Source organism: Ursus maritimus, unplaced genomic scaffold (assembly GCF_017311325.1).
Source record: "Ursus maritimus isolate PB19 unplaced genomic scaffold, ASM1731132v1 scaffold_10, whole genome shotgun sequence".
NCBI classification, from domain to species: domain Eukaryota; kingdom Metazoa; phylum Chordata; class Mammalia; order Carnivora; family Ursidae; genus Ursus; species Ursus maritimus.
Window position 1 is genome coordinate 33,747,977 of NW_024423344.1, and position 17,520 is coordinate 33,765,496.

The 17,520-nt window shown below is 38.0% G+C and overlaps 1 protein-coding gene across 4 annotated transcripts in view; it reads left to right on the forward strand.

The window, feature by feature from the left end:
- Positions 1 to 313: 313 nt before the first annotated feature.
- Positions 314 to 17,520, forward strand: part of PCDH17 (protocadherin 17) — a 97,043-nt gene continuing 79,836 nt past the window's right edge. For 2 of the 4 annotated variants that reach the window (XM_040623347.1, XM_040623346.1), the window contains exon 1: positions 314 to 4,241. In XM_040623347.1, coding sequence (XP_040479281.1) covers positions 1,668 to 4,241 — 2,574 coding nt within the window. In that variant the 5' untranslated portion in view covers positions 314 to 1,667. The remainder of the gene's footprint in view (positions 4,242 to 17,520) is intronic. The other 2 variants (XM_008706783.2, XM_040623345.1) reach the window with 1 other exon arrangement.

The following is a 17,520-nucleotide window of genomic DNA, read 5'->3' on the forward strand; positions in this document are numbered from 1 at the left end:
CGGAACACCTGCATTTCTGGATGTGTCATTCCCGTATGTCGAGGCGCCTCGAGAACCCAAAATAATGTGTAGACAGACCTGCGCCTAACATCCCCTCAGAGGTAGCTCTCGGGGGTGGGCGCCCCTGGCTGGACCGCCGCGGCCGCAGCTCCTCACCCCCTGCCCTCCTCGAGTCGCCCAGAGAGACTGTGTGAGAGCGAGACTGCAGAATGCATCACGCCAAATCTTGATGTGTTTCTTTCATCCAGCCCACTCCTACTATTAAAAAAAAAAATTGACGGGAAAAAAACCCGCACTTTATTCGCTTCAAATATTCACCACTTTTATTCCTCGCCAAGGTTTTCCTTTCTAGATGAAGAGGACTGGGAGGCAGGGCCATTGGAAGGAGATGCTGAATAGAAAGAAAAGAGAGGCACTTGACAGCCCAGCCCTGTGAATGCAGAGACTGTTTCCCTTCTAGCGAGAGACAGGGAGAGTGTGTGTGCGAGGACTGGGAGGGTGGCTCCCCCTTCCTTTTTATTCCGCCTCCCCCTCCCCCTTCAAATCTGCACATCCAACCATGAGTTGCCTGTTGATTTCCTTTCGCCTGGGAAGAAAAGCAAACTGGAATTAAACTGCATCGAGAGAAGTCCTTGCTCTCGGGGAGAGAATGGGATGGTAGCGGCGGCTACTGGCTTGGCATAGAGAAATCACAGAGTGTGTGTTCTACGAACAGAGGCGGAGATAGAGCTATATATTTCCCCCCTCCCAATAGACTCACACCGCAAACGCTGATCTGGCTGTGGCTTTCCTGACTTCAGGGGAGAGCCTTTTCCGAGGAAGAGAGGGAGGAGCCTGGTGGAGGGAGGAAACTACAAATCGGGACACTAGTTCTTTGCGCTGCATTTCCTCCCCTCCCTTTGGCTGCTCGGAAAGGAGAGAGAGGAAAAAAATACGCTTGGCTGGGAGATGCAGTCCGCCGCCGCCTCTGCCTCAGCCAGCAATGCAAGATTAGATCTCTAAATGCAGCAAAACACTGCCTGAAAACCGAACAGTCCGCGAAGCCAGCAGACATTTCACCGGGCTCCGGCGAAGCTTCAAAATATATCTGACTCTCTCTCCGTTTCTCCTCATCCCCATCAATTTCATCATAGGAGACGAGGAACAAGTAAGGATTTCACTTTCCCATCTGCCTGAAGACACACCTCCCCGCTCCCTCCCCCACCCGATGTGAAGAGTATTCCGGCGGCTACCGCGGGAGTGGATTTGCAGCGCCCTAGCGGGAGCCAGGAAAACCTACGGATTCTTTACCACCCCTTCTAGACGCGATTTCCATCTTATCGCTGGCCTCATCGCTCAACTTTGAGTCGCCCCAAGTCCCGGCGGAAGAGACAAAGCCCCGGGCTCGCCCCCAGCCGCAGGGAGCCACCGCCTTGCTCCGTGCCCCTGCAGCTTCGCTGCGCCGCCGCTTCTCTCCCAGTGCGGATGCTGTAGATCAACAGGTTCGGGGAACTTGAGCGGAATAAGGAGACTGCCAGTGCCGCAGCCCAGGAGCAGAGGGAAGGAAGGACCCACAGACTTGTGGCTCGTGTCGTGCGCGCACGCTGCGCCCGAGCCCCAGGCTGGCGCGCACCCACTCGCTCGCCCCTCCAGTCCGGCTGCTCCTGCCCCCACCCCACCGGTCTGGGATGTACCTTTCCATCTGTTGCTGTTTCCTCCTTTGGGCCCCTGCCCTGACGCTCAAAAACCTCAACTACTCGGTGCCGGAGGAGCAAGGGGCCGGCACCGTGATCGGCAACATCGGCAAGGATGCTCGACTGCAGCCGGGGCTTCCGCCGGCAGAGCGCAGTGGCGGTGGCGGCGGCGGGCGAAGCAAGTCGGGTAGCTACCGGGTGCTGGAGAACTCAGCGCCGCACCTGCTGGACGTGGACGCGGACAGCGGGCTCCTCTACACCAAGCAGCGCATCGACCGTGAGTCCCTGTGCCGCCACAACGCCAAGTGCCAGCTGTCCCTCGAGGTGTTCGCCAACGACAAGGAAATCTGCATGATCAAGGTGGAGATCCAGGACATCAATGACAATGCCCCCTCCTTCCCCTCGGACCAGATTGAGATGGACATCTCGGAGAACGCAGCGCCGGGCACCCGCTTCCCTCTCACCAGCGCACATGACCCGGACGCCGGCGAGAACGGGCTCCGCACCTATCTGCTCACGCGCGACGACCACGGGCTCTTCGCGCTGGACGTCAAGTCCCGCGGCGACGGCACCAAGTTCCCAGAGCTGGTTATCCAGAAGGCGCTGGACCGCGAGCAGCAGAACCACCACACTCTTGTGCTGACCGCCCTGGACGGCGGCGAGCCGCCGCGATCGGCCACTGTGCAAATCAACGTGAAGGTGATAGACTCTAACGACAACAGCCCGGTCTTCGAGGCGCCCTCCTACTTGGTAGAGCTGCCAGAGAATGCCCCACTGGGCACCGTGGTCATTGATCTGAATGCCACCGACGCCGACGAGGGTCCCAATGGTGAAGTACTCTACTCCTTCAGCAGCTATGTGCCTGACCGCGTAAGAGAGCTCTTCTCCATCGACCCTAAGACCGGCCTGATCCGTGTCAAGGGCAACCTGGACTATGAGGAGAATGGGATGCTGGAGATCGACGTACAGGCCCGAGACTTGGGGCCCAACCCCATCCCGGCCCACTGCAAGGTCACTGTCAAGCTCATCGACCGCAATGACAACGCGCCGTCCATCGGTTTCGTCTCCGTGCGCCAGGGGGCGCTGAGCGAGGCCGCCCCGCCCGGCACCGTCATAGCCCTAGTGCGGGTCACTGACCGGGACTCTGGCAAGAACGGGCAGCTGCAGTGCAGGGTACTGGGCGGAGGGGGAACGGGCGGCGGCGGGGGCCTGGGCGGGCCCGGAGGTTCCGTGCCCTTCAAGCTTGAGGAGAACTACGACAACTTCTACACGGTGGTGACTGACCGCCCGCTGGACCGCGAGACACAAGACGAGTACAACGTGACAATCGTGGCGCGGGACGGGGGCTCGCCTCCTCTCAACTCCACCAAGTCGTTCGCTGTCAAGATTCTGGACGAGAACGACAACCCTCCTCGTTTCACCAAGGGACTCTATGTGCTGCAGGTGCACGAAAATAACATCCCAGGAGAGTACCTGGGCTCCGTGCTCGCCCAGGATCCTGACCTAGGCCAAAATGGCACAGTGTCCTACTCTATCCTGCCCTCGCACATCGGCGACGTGTCCATCTATACCTATGTGTCTGTGAACCCCACCAACGGGGCCATCTACGCCCTGCGCTCCTTTAACTACGAGCAGACCAAGGCTTTTGAGTTCAAGGTGCTTGCTAAGGACTCCGGGGCGCCCGCGCACTTGGAGAGCAACGCAACTGTGAGGGTAACAGTGCTAGACGTGAATGACAACGCGCCGGTGATCGTGCTGCCCACGCTGCAGAACGACACCGCTGAGCTGCAGGTGCCGCGCAACGCTGGCCTGGGCTACCTGGTGAGCACCGTTCGCGCCCTTGACAGTGACTTCGGCGAGAGTGGGCGCCTCACCTACGAGATCGTAGATGGAAACGACGACCACCTGTTTGAAATCGATCCCTCCAGCGGCGAGATCCGCACGCTGCACCCCTTCTGGGAGGACGTGACGCCAGTGGTGGAGCTGGTAGTGAAGGTGACTGACCACGGGAAGCCCACCCTGTCCGCGGTGGCCAAGCTCATCATCCGCTCGGTGAGCGGCTCCCTGCCCGAAGGGGTTCCGCGGGTAAACGGCGAGCAGCACCACTGGGACATGTCGCTGCCGCTCATCGTGACTCTTAGCACTATCTCCATCATTCTCCTAGCGGCCATGATCACCATTGCCGTCAAGTGCAAGCGCGAGAACAAGGAGATTCGCACTTACAACTGCCGCATCGCCGAGTACAGCCACCCGCAGCTGGGCGGCGGCAAGGGCAAGAAGAAAAAGATCAACAAAAATGATATTATGCTGGTGCAGAGCGAGGTGGAAGAGAGGAACGCCATGAACGTCATGAACGTGGTGAGCAGCCCCTCCCTGGCCACCTCCCCTATGTACTTCGACTACCAGACCCGCCTGCCCCTCAGCTCGCCCCGGTCGGAGGTGATGTATCTCAAACCGGCCTCCAACAACCTGACTGTTCCTCAGGGGCACGCGGGCTGCCACACCAGCTTCACCGGACAAGGGACTAATGCGAGCGAGACCCCTGCCACTCGGATGTCCATAATTCAGGTAAGAGACTTTTAGCCTAACTGGGACTTGACTTTATTGCTGGTGTTTGGAGCTGTCCTGAAACCTTTGGAACAGGACAAAGCCGCACTGCCAGCAGCAGTGAGAGGGAAATATTTTTAAGTGAAAATGGTTTACACTTTTGCCACTACTTGTACGACATATTCTATACCTAATCCCTCCCATGTAAATAGTCTAAAGTCTAAAAGATGTGAATGTCTTACTTTTGTTGTATTTTAAAGTTTATTTTTGTAGGCTTAAAAATGTAAGCAGTGTTCAGCATTTAGAGTTCATTTAATTTTTATTCGTTGGTCTACATTTCTCTCCATAACAAAGGATTCCTAGAGTAGAAAAAAATGTTTTAGTTAAATTTGCTTTTTTAATTCTGTTTAAAAAATCTGATGCCAAAAAGGAAAGAAACGTATACTCAAATACTCAGAAGTTAACTTTTTCAAATACAAAACAGCAACTAGGCAAAAGTCAGTTTTATATTTTAAAAAGTGTTTTAAAGAATATGAACCTAATTTATCCTTTACAGCAGAGTCTGCATCATGATGTCTTAGTGTAGTTTAAACTTTTAATACGTGAATTATGCTCTGAAGCTCTTGCAAGAGTTTGAATAAATGTAGGCTCTGGGTAATGACCATTAACTCTTTATGAAAAGTTTACATTTATTTTGTCCTGATCTGTTTCTTGAAGTCATTGAGGAAGGAATAGGGTGCACCAGAGGGTCACAGACCGACTTTATATGGTTGAAAACAGGAGGCAAAGTTGGCATTAAAGGCACTTGATGCACCAAAAAGAATTTCAGGATGCATTTAGTTGGCATACTATATATTTTCAGTATGTCTAAGTGATATTTAATATTTTTAGATAGTATAATCCAAAATTATTGGTATATTTTTTAAAAAACCTTAATGACTGACCCATCATGAACATAGATTCTAACAATAGCAGGTGACTGTACTTTGTCTAGCCACTGCCTAGCTTCTTTTATCCACTATTAAGTTGTGTCACAGAAAAACTTAATTCTTGCTTATTATAAATGCATGTTGCTACAAATTACTCTGGATGAGCACTACTTGAAATTCAAATTTGAGTTTAACTAAAAGTGACACTTTGGGAGGAAGATTAGTTTGGGGCAAATGAAGTTAATTTGTTCATAATTTTATGCTTTGAAAAGCAAATACCTTTTAATGACACTTGACTCAGTAATGTTTTTATTATTAAAATGAATAATAAAATTTCATAACCTTATCCTTTCTACATAAATATAACAAATTCTAAAAGTTAGCAAAGCATATTTTCTTTTAATAGTATAATGTCCTTGTAAAACAAACTCTTGTACTTGATGCTACTGAATACTGAAGTATCAATTGTAGTATTAAATCCCACTTTTTATGGTGTCTGCTGTATACCAGTAATCATGATTTTTTGATGTCTATAAAAGTGTGAACAAGAAATATCTCCCTTAAAAAATATTGTGGTTTCCACGAAAGTCTTTCTGTGACTGTGTAAAACTGGTATTTATAATAATCTCTTTAGGGAGATAGGTTAAAATATGTATTTATAGATCTTTTGCAGTCATTTTGCATATACATGTATGTTAAATACCTTTCTTCTATTTTTACCATTGACAATTTCAAAGATATCACAGAGTGTTAATGTTTACTCTTCCATTTCAAGTGCTGTTAGATGAATTCTTATTTGGGTTTCAGTAAAAATGGAGTTGGTGCAGTAGAATATCAGCAAGCCTGATTCCTTGGTCAGATTAGTGAGGAATAAATTTGGATGGAAGTATCCAGAAGGTTTCAAGGGACAGGGGTGCCTATATTGTATTTACACCATGCTGTTCTTTAAGTTGTTCATTGCTTGAGGAGTGGATGATGGTGATGATGATGATGGTGATGGTGATGATTATGATGATGATGATGATTCTTCTCAGCAGTAAAACTTAAGCCAAAGCAAATTTCACACATGCAGTGAAAGAGACAGATAATTTAAAAAGAAAACAAATGACAAACTTCCTTGCCATTCCCTTTCTTCTAGAATCTTAATCCATGCCATAAAAACATGGAAAAAGTTTCAGTTTTAAGTTCTTGAATTTTTTTCCAAGGTGACTCAATATTGCGTATCACTCCTGCCTTAGAAATATCCTCAATATAAACTGTTAAAACAGGCACTCTGTCTTTCTCTTTCTTTTTCTACTGAGTTTTTGCAGTCTTATAAAGAATACTTTGTAAATTCCTAATAGGTTAATTTCCTCTTAAATACGTCAGGTTTTTCTCAGTACCTACTATTAACTATAGTGACCCTCCTTTTTTCTTTTTCTTTAAACTAGCATGCTTCAAACACTTTGTGCTGAAGTGACATGCTTAAATTCAAGGGCTCAGGTATCCAGAACCTTGTTTTAAAGTGCAGTTATTAGTGTGTATATTTAACACAGCCTGCTGAGGAAACACACTACTAATCTCACATGTATTTCTGACGGTAGTCTTTTAATCCACAGAGTGCACTTGGACTAGCAGCTACTAGGTCTGCTCCAGCTTTATTTTCCAGTATGTTCGTGCTCTTTAGAAGGCACATGGTGTATTTCTATTAATGAAATGAAACGTATTTCATAATTGTTTTGAGATACACTGGTATAGAGGGGTGATATGAAATTTAAGAATTTCAGGATGCAGAAGACTCATATTACAGTTTAAATTAAGATTTTTTAAAAAGTATCGAATGATATTGTGTGAGTCACACGGTCTAAATTTTAAGGTTAAGATCTGTAGGTTCTTGGTCATAAGAGTATTTTTATTGAAAATGGATGCAAAACAATCGTGTAAGCTGGTTACACATGTAACCACTATGTAGAAACAGTGGTTTGTGAGAAGAGATTTTATATCAGGGTTTCTTCAAGTTTCTCAGATAAAGTCAAGTCAGTCTGTGAAGTGTTTATATAATAGACTAGTGATTAAAATATCCTCAATAATGTGAGTCATAATACAACATTGTTATAATGAAGTATTTCATTCATTTTAAAGCTATAACACTGATTTTGAAAAATAGGAGCACAGATTTTGTGGTAGGTAAGGCAAATAGATTGTTACACAAATTTATAAAAGCACTTTTCATAGGAATAATTTTCATGTGAATTATTTCATATGTTAATATGAGAATCTAAAATCAAGTAGAGATCATCACTAATTGTCACAAGTTACTGCATATTGAAGCTTATCAAGAATTATTTGTTCAGTCTCAGGGTAACTTCTCAACAGGTGTTTTCAATGAAGGCCTGGCTGAGAAGAGGCTAGGGACTTCTTCACTGTTGGGAGAATTTCCAGTTTTGTTTGAACATCTGTGTTTTCAGATTTCTTTGTAGCGCTACTGCAAGTCTTTTCAATATGAACTCATAGAAGAAAATATATTGAGCCAGCAGAATAAGATCTACTAAAATAAATTTTAAAAAAGAATACATTCTCATGTGGTGTTTTATAGTTCAATTTCAAAAGATTCACATTAGGATTGACTTTAGACTTTTTATGCTAGGAGGAGAAAATCCTTTTGATATATGTGCATGGCCTTTTCAATAAAAAAGAATTAAACACATGGTAAATACAGTCAATCCAAATATATAAAAATGAGACTGCAGCATAGAGGACTAAAGTAGCATAGCATAGACAATAAACTCAGTATTTTAGAATGAAAAGGTGAAAGAAGAAGTGTATCTTTACTAGCAACATTATCTGTTGTCTGCCTTTAGTCCCATTTCTCTAACACAAGAGGTTCCTGACTATAGGGACTCTGATGAGCTCCCAAGATCGTGATCTTTAAAACTTCATATTCTAGTATGTTAGTGATTTCAATAACAAACGTAAAACGTGTGAAGTATGTCTTTCTTCATATATAATTTTGAGGCTATTTTTCTGCAATGTTGTTCTAAGACGGCAGTTTGATGAGTTACATGCACTCATTTTCATAAACATTATATACATCTCTACTTATAAGGGTAATGATAGGCTAAATGAGAAGGGGATGCCTCTTTCCTATAGCAGACTTCCAAGAGTGTCTTTTCCATTTGTCTTTTTATTTTTTTTAATTTTTGAAAGATGGAAGGATTAGTTCCTACTTTAAGTTAACCTGAGTACATAACCATAAAGCATTTTTTTCTCTTTTACCATATATTAAAAATAGTATAAATAAGGTACAAAAAAGCTTAACTAAAAGATAATCAGCCATCAAGGTGTTTTGAGTTTCTTCGGAGAAGAGTTTAAAATTCAAATTATTATCATCATTTTTAATACATTGTTACTTTTTTCCTTAGTTTTGTGTGCACCCATGAAAATCTTAGCTCCAATGTAAATTTGGGTGCATTTGTTTACTTTGCAATAAATGAAAACACAAAAGTATAATTTCTTTAATTATATGAACTAGAAACCTGAGAATCTTATTTTTATAATTAGTTGCTATATCTACTTATAGGTAAAAACCTCTTCATTCATTAGTTTTTAGGTTTCAACAAAATTTCCAAAATACCAGCCAGGTAAAATACTTCATCTTCTTTTCACTGAGATGATAATTCATCATTCTTTTAAAAATGTAAGAGTAGGAAAATTTTAAATTTTTCTTAGTGTATGAGTGACTTTGTAGTTTACTTAAGTTCTATGACTAAATATTATAATTTCAATAAATATTATCATATCCAAGTTTACATGGAGAATTTTGGAATTTTAATCTTGGCATCTTCATGTTATTTAAGGCTGTGTGTGATCATGAACATCATCAGATTATAGAAAAGTATGTCCTAAAATTCCAGTCTCAATTGCTTGAAATATTTTTTAGTCAAGAAAAAAATTTCTATCTTCTACAACATCGATCACCTGTGACCATATTGTTCAAAACACATGAAAAAAATTTTAAAAATAAAAACAAACATAATTTCCAGAAACTTTTCTTAATAAAGTTGAAATTATATATTAGTCACTTTTTTACAGTGCACCTATATAGATTTATATATGAGGTTAAAATAAATTGGTTACTCTTCAAATAATCTCAAATACCTTTATTAAAGGATTAAGAAATATACATATTTTAAAATAAAAAAACCAAAAATCTCCAGATAAGTATTTAATAATATTTACAAATATAGTATTTATATTTTCTTATGTTTCACTACCACTACCAGGTTTCAAATTTTTTACTGTTAGTGCTGCTTATGTAATACAATGCAATAGAAATATATCTATAAAAGTAAAAGGGGTAAATTAAGAAAATATTTTATGTTAAGATTAATAAAGGGTTATATGCACTTATTGCAGTAAAGATTGGCTCTGCCTATATTTATGAAAATGTGAACCATAAAACTTCTTGGCAAAATTAAAGTATGTGTATTCATGTATATATATATCTATTTCCCATATGATGTATATAAATACTCAAGCACGAGTATTAGCCCATTTTATACTTGTTTAGTCCCAAGGCAGCTCCACTTTTTAAGGATGAACTCAAACCTTCATTTTTTTCTTTGAAAATATGTTAAAACTTGATGATTTCACTGTTTTCAAACTGCACACATTTTCAAGTTCCTTAAAGCAGAGCCAGTTATTCTAGAGCAGAGAAGAAGTTGAGGAATGACAGGCCTTCAGTGGACAATAGGTTGGAGTTTATGTAGATGAAAAGAAAAAAATTTTCATCCAAGTTTCTGATTCTTTTGGGAGGGTGGTGGGATGGCTGGAGGCATTGTTGAGAGTATATGCCTTGATCATGATGATGAAACAACCACAGGGGGAAGATGAAGCTGCTAGAACCGTGCTCATGCCAGTTAGGAAGTAAAACTTAACTCCCTTATGCTGAGAAGCCTTGCAATACACTCAATAGTGGGTAAATTCTTACAAATGCACCTGCTAATTATGATATTAGTCATTGCTCCAGAATGTATTCCCCTCAGTGATACTTCTGTTTAATAAATCCCACAAGGCATTATCTTAAAGTCATATTTTAGTAAAGTCATTAGGGAACGGTTTTTTTTTTTTTTTTCCTGTACTGAATTCCTTTAACCAATAGGACTATATATTTGTTAGAGAATGGCATAAAGTTCATTCTGCCCATCAATTTGAAGATACTGTGACTTCTGCCACCCACCTACAAAACACTTTTAAAGTTCGTCAGACCTACACTAATCTATTGTCGACCTATTTTAGTAAAGGAGACGTTGACAAGAGTTTCCTTCAGCAGCACACGGTATTTTACGGTTGGTCATAGCTTTCACCACCAGTTTTGACAGTGATATATTGCTATCCTTTGGTCTCCTGAAATAAATTATCTATAATAAAGAAGTCCTTAATGACATCAACCTTCTCTGCTGTGACTAAGCAGAAGTTTGCTTGTGCTTCCTTGCTACTGTAGAAGTTAAAGTTCAATGTTTTTTAGGTAAAGCAGAAAAAGAAAAAAAAAAGACGAAAATACAGATGCAAAATTGTGGCTGTGTGGGTGGCATCTTTCACTTGTCTGCACAAAGTTCTTCCAGTGATAGACTGTAAAATTGGTTTCAGACAGTGTTTGAGAGAACCTATTGATATACGCGTGACACGCTTCTATCCGTTCTGGCCTTAGTGACATTCTGATTACTGGTATTTGTAGGCCTTGCCCTGGATCTATTGCAGGCAGTTTTATTGTAGTGAAATGGCTCTTACAGTTCATTGAGCATCTAGCATAATTGTGCTGAATATGATTGGCGCGTTTGCATATATTTATTCAAAAAATAAGGCAGTTAAACAGTATAATTATGGGAAAATGAATCATAACAATAAAAGACCATTTAAGTTAACAAGCTTTGTGATCAAAGGATAAATACAGGTTGGATAAATGAGACTTTAGATGTAACTAATCTACATAAATAGACTTTGGTTTGATTAGAGGAATAGAATATATTAAAATAATTTAGTGGTATTAGAAATGCATTTTGTTTTAGTCATTTTGAAGTATTTAAAGACATGTTATTTTCTTTATGTTTCTACTCAATAATATATTCAAGAACCATATTTATATTGGCTGCAAAATGGGCAAGGTACAGATAAGTATAATCATGTGAGCTTGTTTGGCTCTGGAATACACCCTGTCTGAACAATATTTATTATTTTTTAAACTTAAAATGTTTTTGATTGATTTTTAATTAGTGGAACACATTAAAGGGACCATATAAAGGACAATTTCTTGTTTACTCTCTTTATCAGCTAAAAGCAGCCTTTGTAGAATTTGAAAGTGAGAGCATTAAAACTCTATTTCAAGTTTTCAAAGTTATACCTTTGTAATTGTTTTCGTAGATATATATTGTTTTTAAGAGACACTGATTACATGTTTGTAAATTATATTAATACATAATGTAGATAACGACTTTATATTCAGAAAAATTCCAATGCTATTTTGGTGGCATATATATTTTTTTAAATAACAGATTTAACTTACAATGTGACTAAATTTCTTTCTAACAAGTATGGTTCTTTAGATATATTTTTTCAGTTTCTTTTGATGAAAACTTTAAAAAATGTAATTTAGGCATAAGTCAATAATTGACATACCTCTTTACAGTATTTCTGCTTGAATCATTAATAATCACTGCTGAACAGTGATTGGATTACAATTACACCTAGAATTTTTATGCCCTCCAATCCAATAAAACTCAAGTTTAAATATACACATATTTCCTAAAATTCCAGTAGCTTACTTTTATAAAGCAGAAATACAACAGGTATTTTATTATAGGCAGAAATGGTCACAGTGGCTTAAATATCTTTCTTCTTTCTATAATCCAATTTTACACTATCAGTGTCTTAGATAAATTCCTAAATATTTATTCACAGGATGAACACTTGCATCAGTTTTGAAACTTAAAATGATAGTTTTTACCCTCAAGATATATTTCTTTTCAATTCACAGACCCCAGTATAAATGCCTTTGCTTAAAGCTGTTTATTATATTTTTCACACAGCATAATTTATGAGAGTAAACTGAGATGGTTTTATGACTGGATATTCAATAGATTCTTTGCTATTTCACCAGAGCAATTCCAATATGCAGAACTTGTATCTATAAAAGAAATTTACCTACGATTACCGTGAGAAGCATTTTGTTATCAGAGTGTAAAGTGGCCAATATGTGCTTTTTTGCCAATATCTCCATTTCAGTAGATGATATGACAATAAGAAATTAGAATGTTTGAGACATAATACACTTAAAATCTCAGCAAAGTTCATTAAGAAAAAAATATTATCATTTAGTATTTTGGGGACAAAAAGGGAGTTAGTTCCAAAAGGGGTTATTTTCCATCTCAAACCTGATAATTGTTTAATGATACATCTCTGTAAAAACATTTGTCACAAAAATTTTCCAGACAACCTTAAAAATAATTTGCTTTGATTTCCAAGGTTCTTTCGGCAAAAAACATAATATTGTCTAAGTAACGGTGAATTCTATTGTGGTGTCTTCTTGGGACACAAAAGTCTTGCTTTCTGTTTGCTTTTGCAGTTTTACATCCATTTTAGAAAGTTTATCCCAAATCAACTTAATGCATTAAGAATGTGAATAAGGGGAGTTATAAGTCATGAAAAATAAAAGAGAAATCAATCATTTATCTTTATTATCATTATCATTAAGATGGAATTAAAGATTACATACAAACTTACCTTCATATAATTTCAAGGCAAGACACTTGATTGCTTTATTTTTATTATCATTTTAAGCTTTATGTGACCTCGTATTACATTAATGAATTTTGTTTTGTTTTGCTTTAAGCCAATGCCTAATCTCTTATTTTAATCTTAGTTGATTAAATCCAAATTTCCTGATTAAGAAAGTTTGGAGGTACACTTGACAATTGAATCTTACTTGGCATTGTATGCCTAGAATATGTTTGCAGTTTTAAAAAACAATGATAATATGTTGGTGCTAATGCATGAAGCTAGGTATAGGATAAGATAGAGGATTATTAAGAGTGTGTGTGTGTGTGTGAAAAATAACAAACATTTTAAAACAACACATAGATTGAAATAAAAAGCCTATAACCTTGCACTTTTAGCATGGGCAGATGCACGGGTAATAGTAATTATTAGCTACATTTCAGTGTAGACCCTGACCTTCTAGGAAACTACTATTTATCTCTAGATGATAATAAGGCAGGAAATAAGTGAACTATCCTAATACACAAATAACACTCAGAGAAATTTCTAAGGGTTATTGGCAAAAGCCTATTCTATAGTGTGGCCCTGATATCAGATGTGCCAATACCAACAAATGAAGCTATAATCCTAAGTGGAGAGAAACTAAAAGAACTAAAAGACAAGGAATACATTAAGGAGAATTTCTTTTTTCTGATTTTGAGCAATAGACTTTCTACGATTTTTTTTTTATAATCAAGACAATTACATAGTAATTTGGGTTAGAATGCATGCCCAGTTCCCCATCTCAAAACCCAATTTGTTACCACCTGTGGCTATTTCTATTAAAAAAAAGAAGAAGAAACATAATTACTATGAGTCTCAGCAGTCTTAGAGTAAATTTTTGCAATTACAATACCTCCCTCGGGCAGATGTGTGAAAATGGCAGATTAATTCCTGCCAGGATCTTTCTGTTCCTCGTGCATTTTTAGGTTTGGTGTTGCCTGCTTATTAGAGTGGCTCTGTTTACTCTGGTTAAAGGTTATGTCAGTGTTTCCATAGTAAATCTCTAGAAATAAGGATCCACAAGTCAGCAATTAAATTTTGCCTTAGGTGAAAAGTTGACATGTAACGTTTTAGCAAAGGGGTAGATAATATTTTCCATCACACTCCTCTGTTGCCTGGTTAACTTTGAAGTACATAGTAGTAGGACCATTTGGCAGTGCTGGAGAAAGCAGGACAGACTGGGAGGTAAAAAGAAAAGTACAGTCTTTTGAACTATAAAATAATATTTAATCAGCAGAAGTCAGTGCAAGTATTTTTTCTTCTATGCTTGACCTAAAGCTACTTAATGCATAGGAATTTTAAAGAGCCATAATAAAGATATTGAGACTGGATGACTATCAGGAGATTTAACACTCTACCTATTTCCATTCATTCCTTCTTTGCTTGTGGTATGTAGACTTTGTTCCTGTAAAGATCTAATTGATCTACACACAAAATAATGAATATTATTAAATATCAACAGTTTTAAAACTCTGGATCAATGTTATAACTATTAGCAAAGCTAATTTGTTACAAATCAGCTTAAATAGCTGAATATCAGAGGACAGGGACCATATTCATCTTGCTTGTCTCTGTAGTTTGGAGAACCTAGCATGATTTCTAATACATAGTAAGCACTTAAAAATATGGATTCTTCGTAATCCTATGATCACTGATCAGATATTAACTGGAGTTTAGCTTCAAACCTAGAAATTACAGAGTCCAAAGTCTAAGATATTATTTATGGAAACATGCTGGTAAACAACTTATTTGAAGGTGGCATATTTCAATAATTTTTATTCATAATTGTTACCTTCTTAATAACTACAATGAAAATTGCTATACAATTCTATTGACAGTATTACACGGTCATGGGAAAAAAATGATCAAAGTTCATGATTATGCGCATCAAACTTTTGGTGAATTTGTTTATATATATACACACACATAAATATGTGTATATATTTATATATATGTATATATATATATATATAGTATATCAAGAGCAAATATTTGTTGGTAAGAGTATATCTTTTGTCTTTTGTCCTATTCTTTGATATGCTTTATAAAGTATTAAAACTACACAATTCAAATGTCATGTCTCTTTGTTAAGGCTTTAAGAATCATACAGCTCTAGTAAATTATAAGAAAATAATGTGATTATTTTATCTATGGGACTTTTTTAACGATATGCAATTACAGATAAACCATAAATAGTAATTTTGGGATTATATTTATTTGTATTTGTTAATATATAATTTCATGATTTAATTACTTTGCCATTGATAATGGGAAAAGAATAACACCATGGGCAATTATCAATGTGTATAATAATAATAATCCAGCCTACAAAATTTTTCTCAAAATTTCAGAATCTATTTCATGTAGGTGGCTTGAAATTTTTATGTATATATTAAGGAAACATAAGCTATGCATTTCTATAAACACTATGTTGCCCATTTCAGTATTGTTATTTAAAATACATCTACAACTTGCAGAGTTGTTCAATCCATACTCATCAATAAATAACAAAATAATTTTAAAAACTCTTAATTGAAATAATTTACTACCTTTAAGCTATTCTAGGACTTAATTACTATTTATCTGAATTTTAAACTTTAGCTGCAAAATCCATATCAAACAATAAGGAGGTTTGATGAAGTTTTCAAGCAGAATGAACTTTCAAACTGTATTAAAAATTTAATTATCTCCACTTGCCAGATAGTTGGGATACAAAGTTAAAGAAAAAATAATAGAAAGGAGCATAGAAATGAAAATTCAAGGAGTTTAGGATTCATTGTCAGTTAACATTCAAAAACAAGAGAAAGATTTTCTGAAAGATTATAGTGTTAAATATTATATAAAATAAACCAACAAATAGCAAGTTCTCAGAGCGGACATTTATCCACAATTATCCAAACATTATAGTTTGAGCCCACCTGTAAATTTACTCTGGAGTATTTGGCATTTTGGTGAAAGAAGGTGTAGCAATAATGGGTGCTGTTCTCTCCAGATGGGATGCCAGGCTCTGTCTTTCCTGTCACTATGAGGAGCCTGAGTACTTGGAGCAGATACTCTCTCAGTAGATCAGAAACTGGGCCTGTCATCGTCCATAATCTGTCTGAATTTTGCTCATTTCTTTGAATGTGCTTTTCTGGAACTATCATACATGCTTTCTTTTAAAGAATACAGCTTAGAAATCTATCAGAAATGTGACTTCTAAACAATGTTGGAAAAAATGTGAATGTCCTACAAATATACCAGGTTTCGTGCACTTCTATTAGTCTTCACATAAAACCATATAATTTGAAAACATATCATTTGTTTAGAAATTTCAAAAAGCTGTTTAGATATTTGAAAATTATCATCCAAATACATAGTTTGAAGCAGAAGAAAAAGAATTATTATTTGTGTCTTATGCTGACTTGTTCTAATTGTTTTCATCTTATTCTTTTCATCTGGTTTCTTTTCTGTAATATCCATTCAGAAAATATATTTTTACAGGGATACCTTAAGAACATTGTACATTTACATCTAATGTAAATATTTTTAAAGAACTCAGATATATACATATCGATGAGACCATGGTGCTGTGTATCACCTCAAGCTGTGTTTAACTATATGTACATTCAGACCTTAGATGCCTATAGTTGATTTGTAGCAGAGCTATGGAGGGGTGGGTTGAATTTGAGATGGGTTGGATTAAATAATATTATGTTTAACATTATTAAAATGCCTTTAATAGAGGAGAAATGTATTAGTTAAAATAAAAAGCTTTTTGGACTTCCTTTCATCTAGATTTTAAGAGATAACGTATTGATTTCTTTTATATAAAAGCAATAGAATAAACCTTTCCATAATTCCTTCCTTTTGTACTTTGGGCAAGAATTTGCTCTACTGAGATACAGTAGAGGTAAAATCCTCCATCTGCCCTTCCTGAAAATAGAACATTTAATTTTTTTTTTTTAAGTAAACTCTATGCCCAATTTGGGGCTTGAACTCACAACCCTGAGATCAAGAGTTTCATGCTCTACCAACTGAGCCAGCCAGGTGCCCCTAGAACATGCAATTTTTTAACCACTTGATAAACCTTCTTGATATATTAAACTTATGCAGGTCAGAGAAATAGACTAACATATCAGTTTATAACATAAGGAAATGAAATTTATAGTTAAACTTATTCAACAAATACCTTCGAAATATTTTCATTACAAATTTCCCAGTGAGCCACAGTGAACTTGGGCTTCATTTTAAGTACTCATCATTTAACTAGAGAAAGTCAGATCTCCAAGGACTCATCTGTTATTTAATGATATTAGAGTTTGGGTTTTGTTTGGTGTAAGTGTAGGATGGTGACGGAAAGGCACTAGGGGTGGGAGAGGAAAGGAGCTCTGATTCAATATCCCCAGGTAATATGATATAAATAATTGGAAAATGGAGATATCATTTCAGTTGGTTAATTGTAATAAACCTATTATCTTGTTAGAGCATTAAGGTAGAATCAACATGTTGGGAAACAGATAAAAGGTGCATGAAAGCATTTAAAATTCAATCATTAGGTTTCATTGCACCCATCTGCTCCCAGGAAATATAATTGG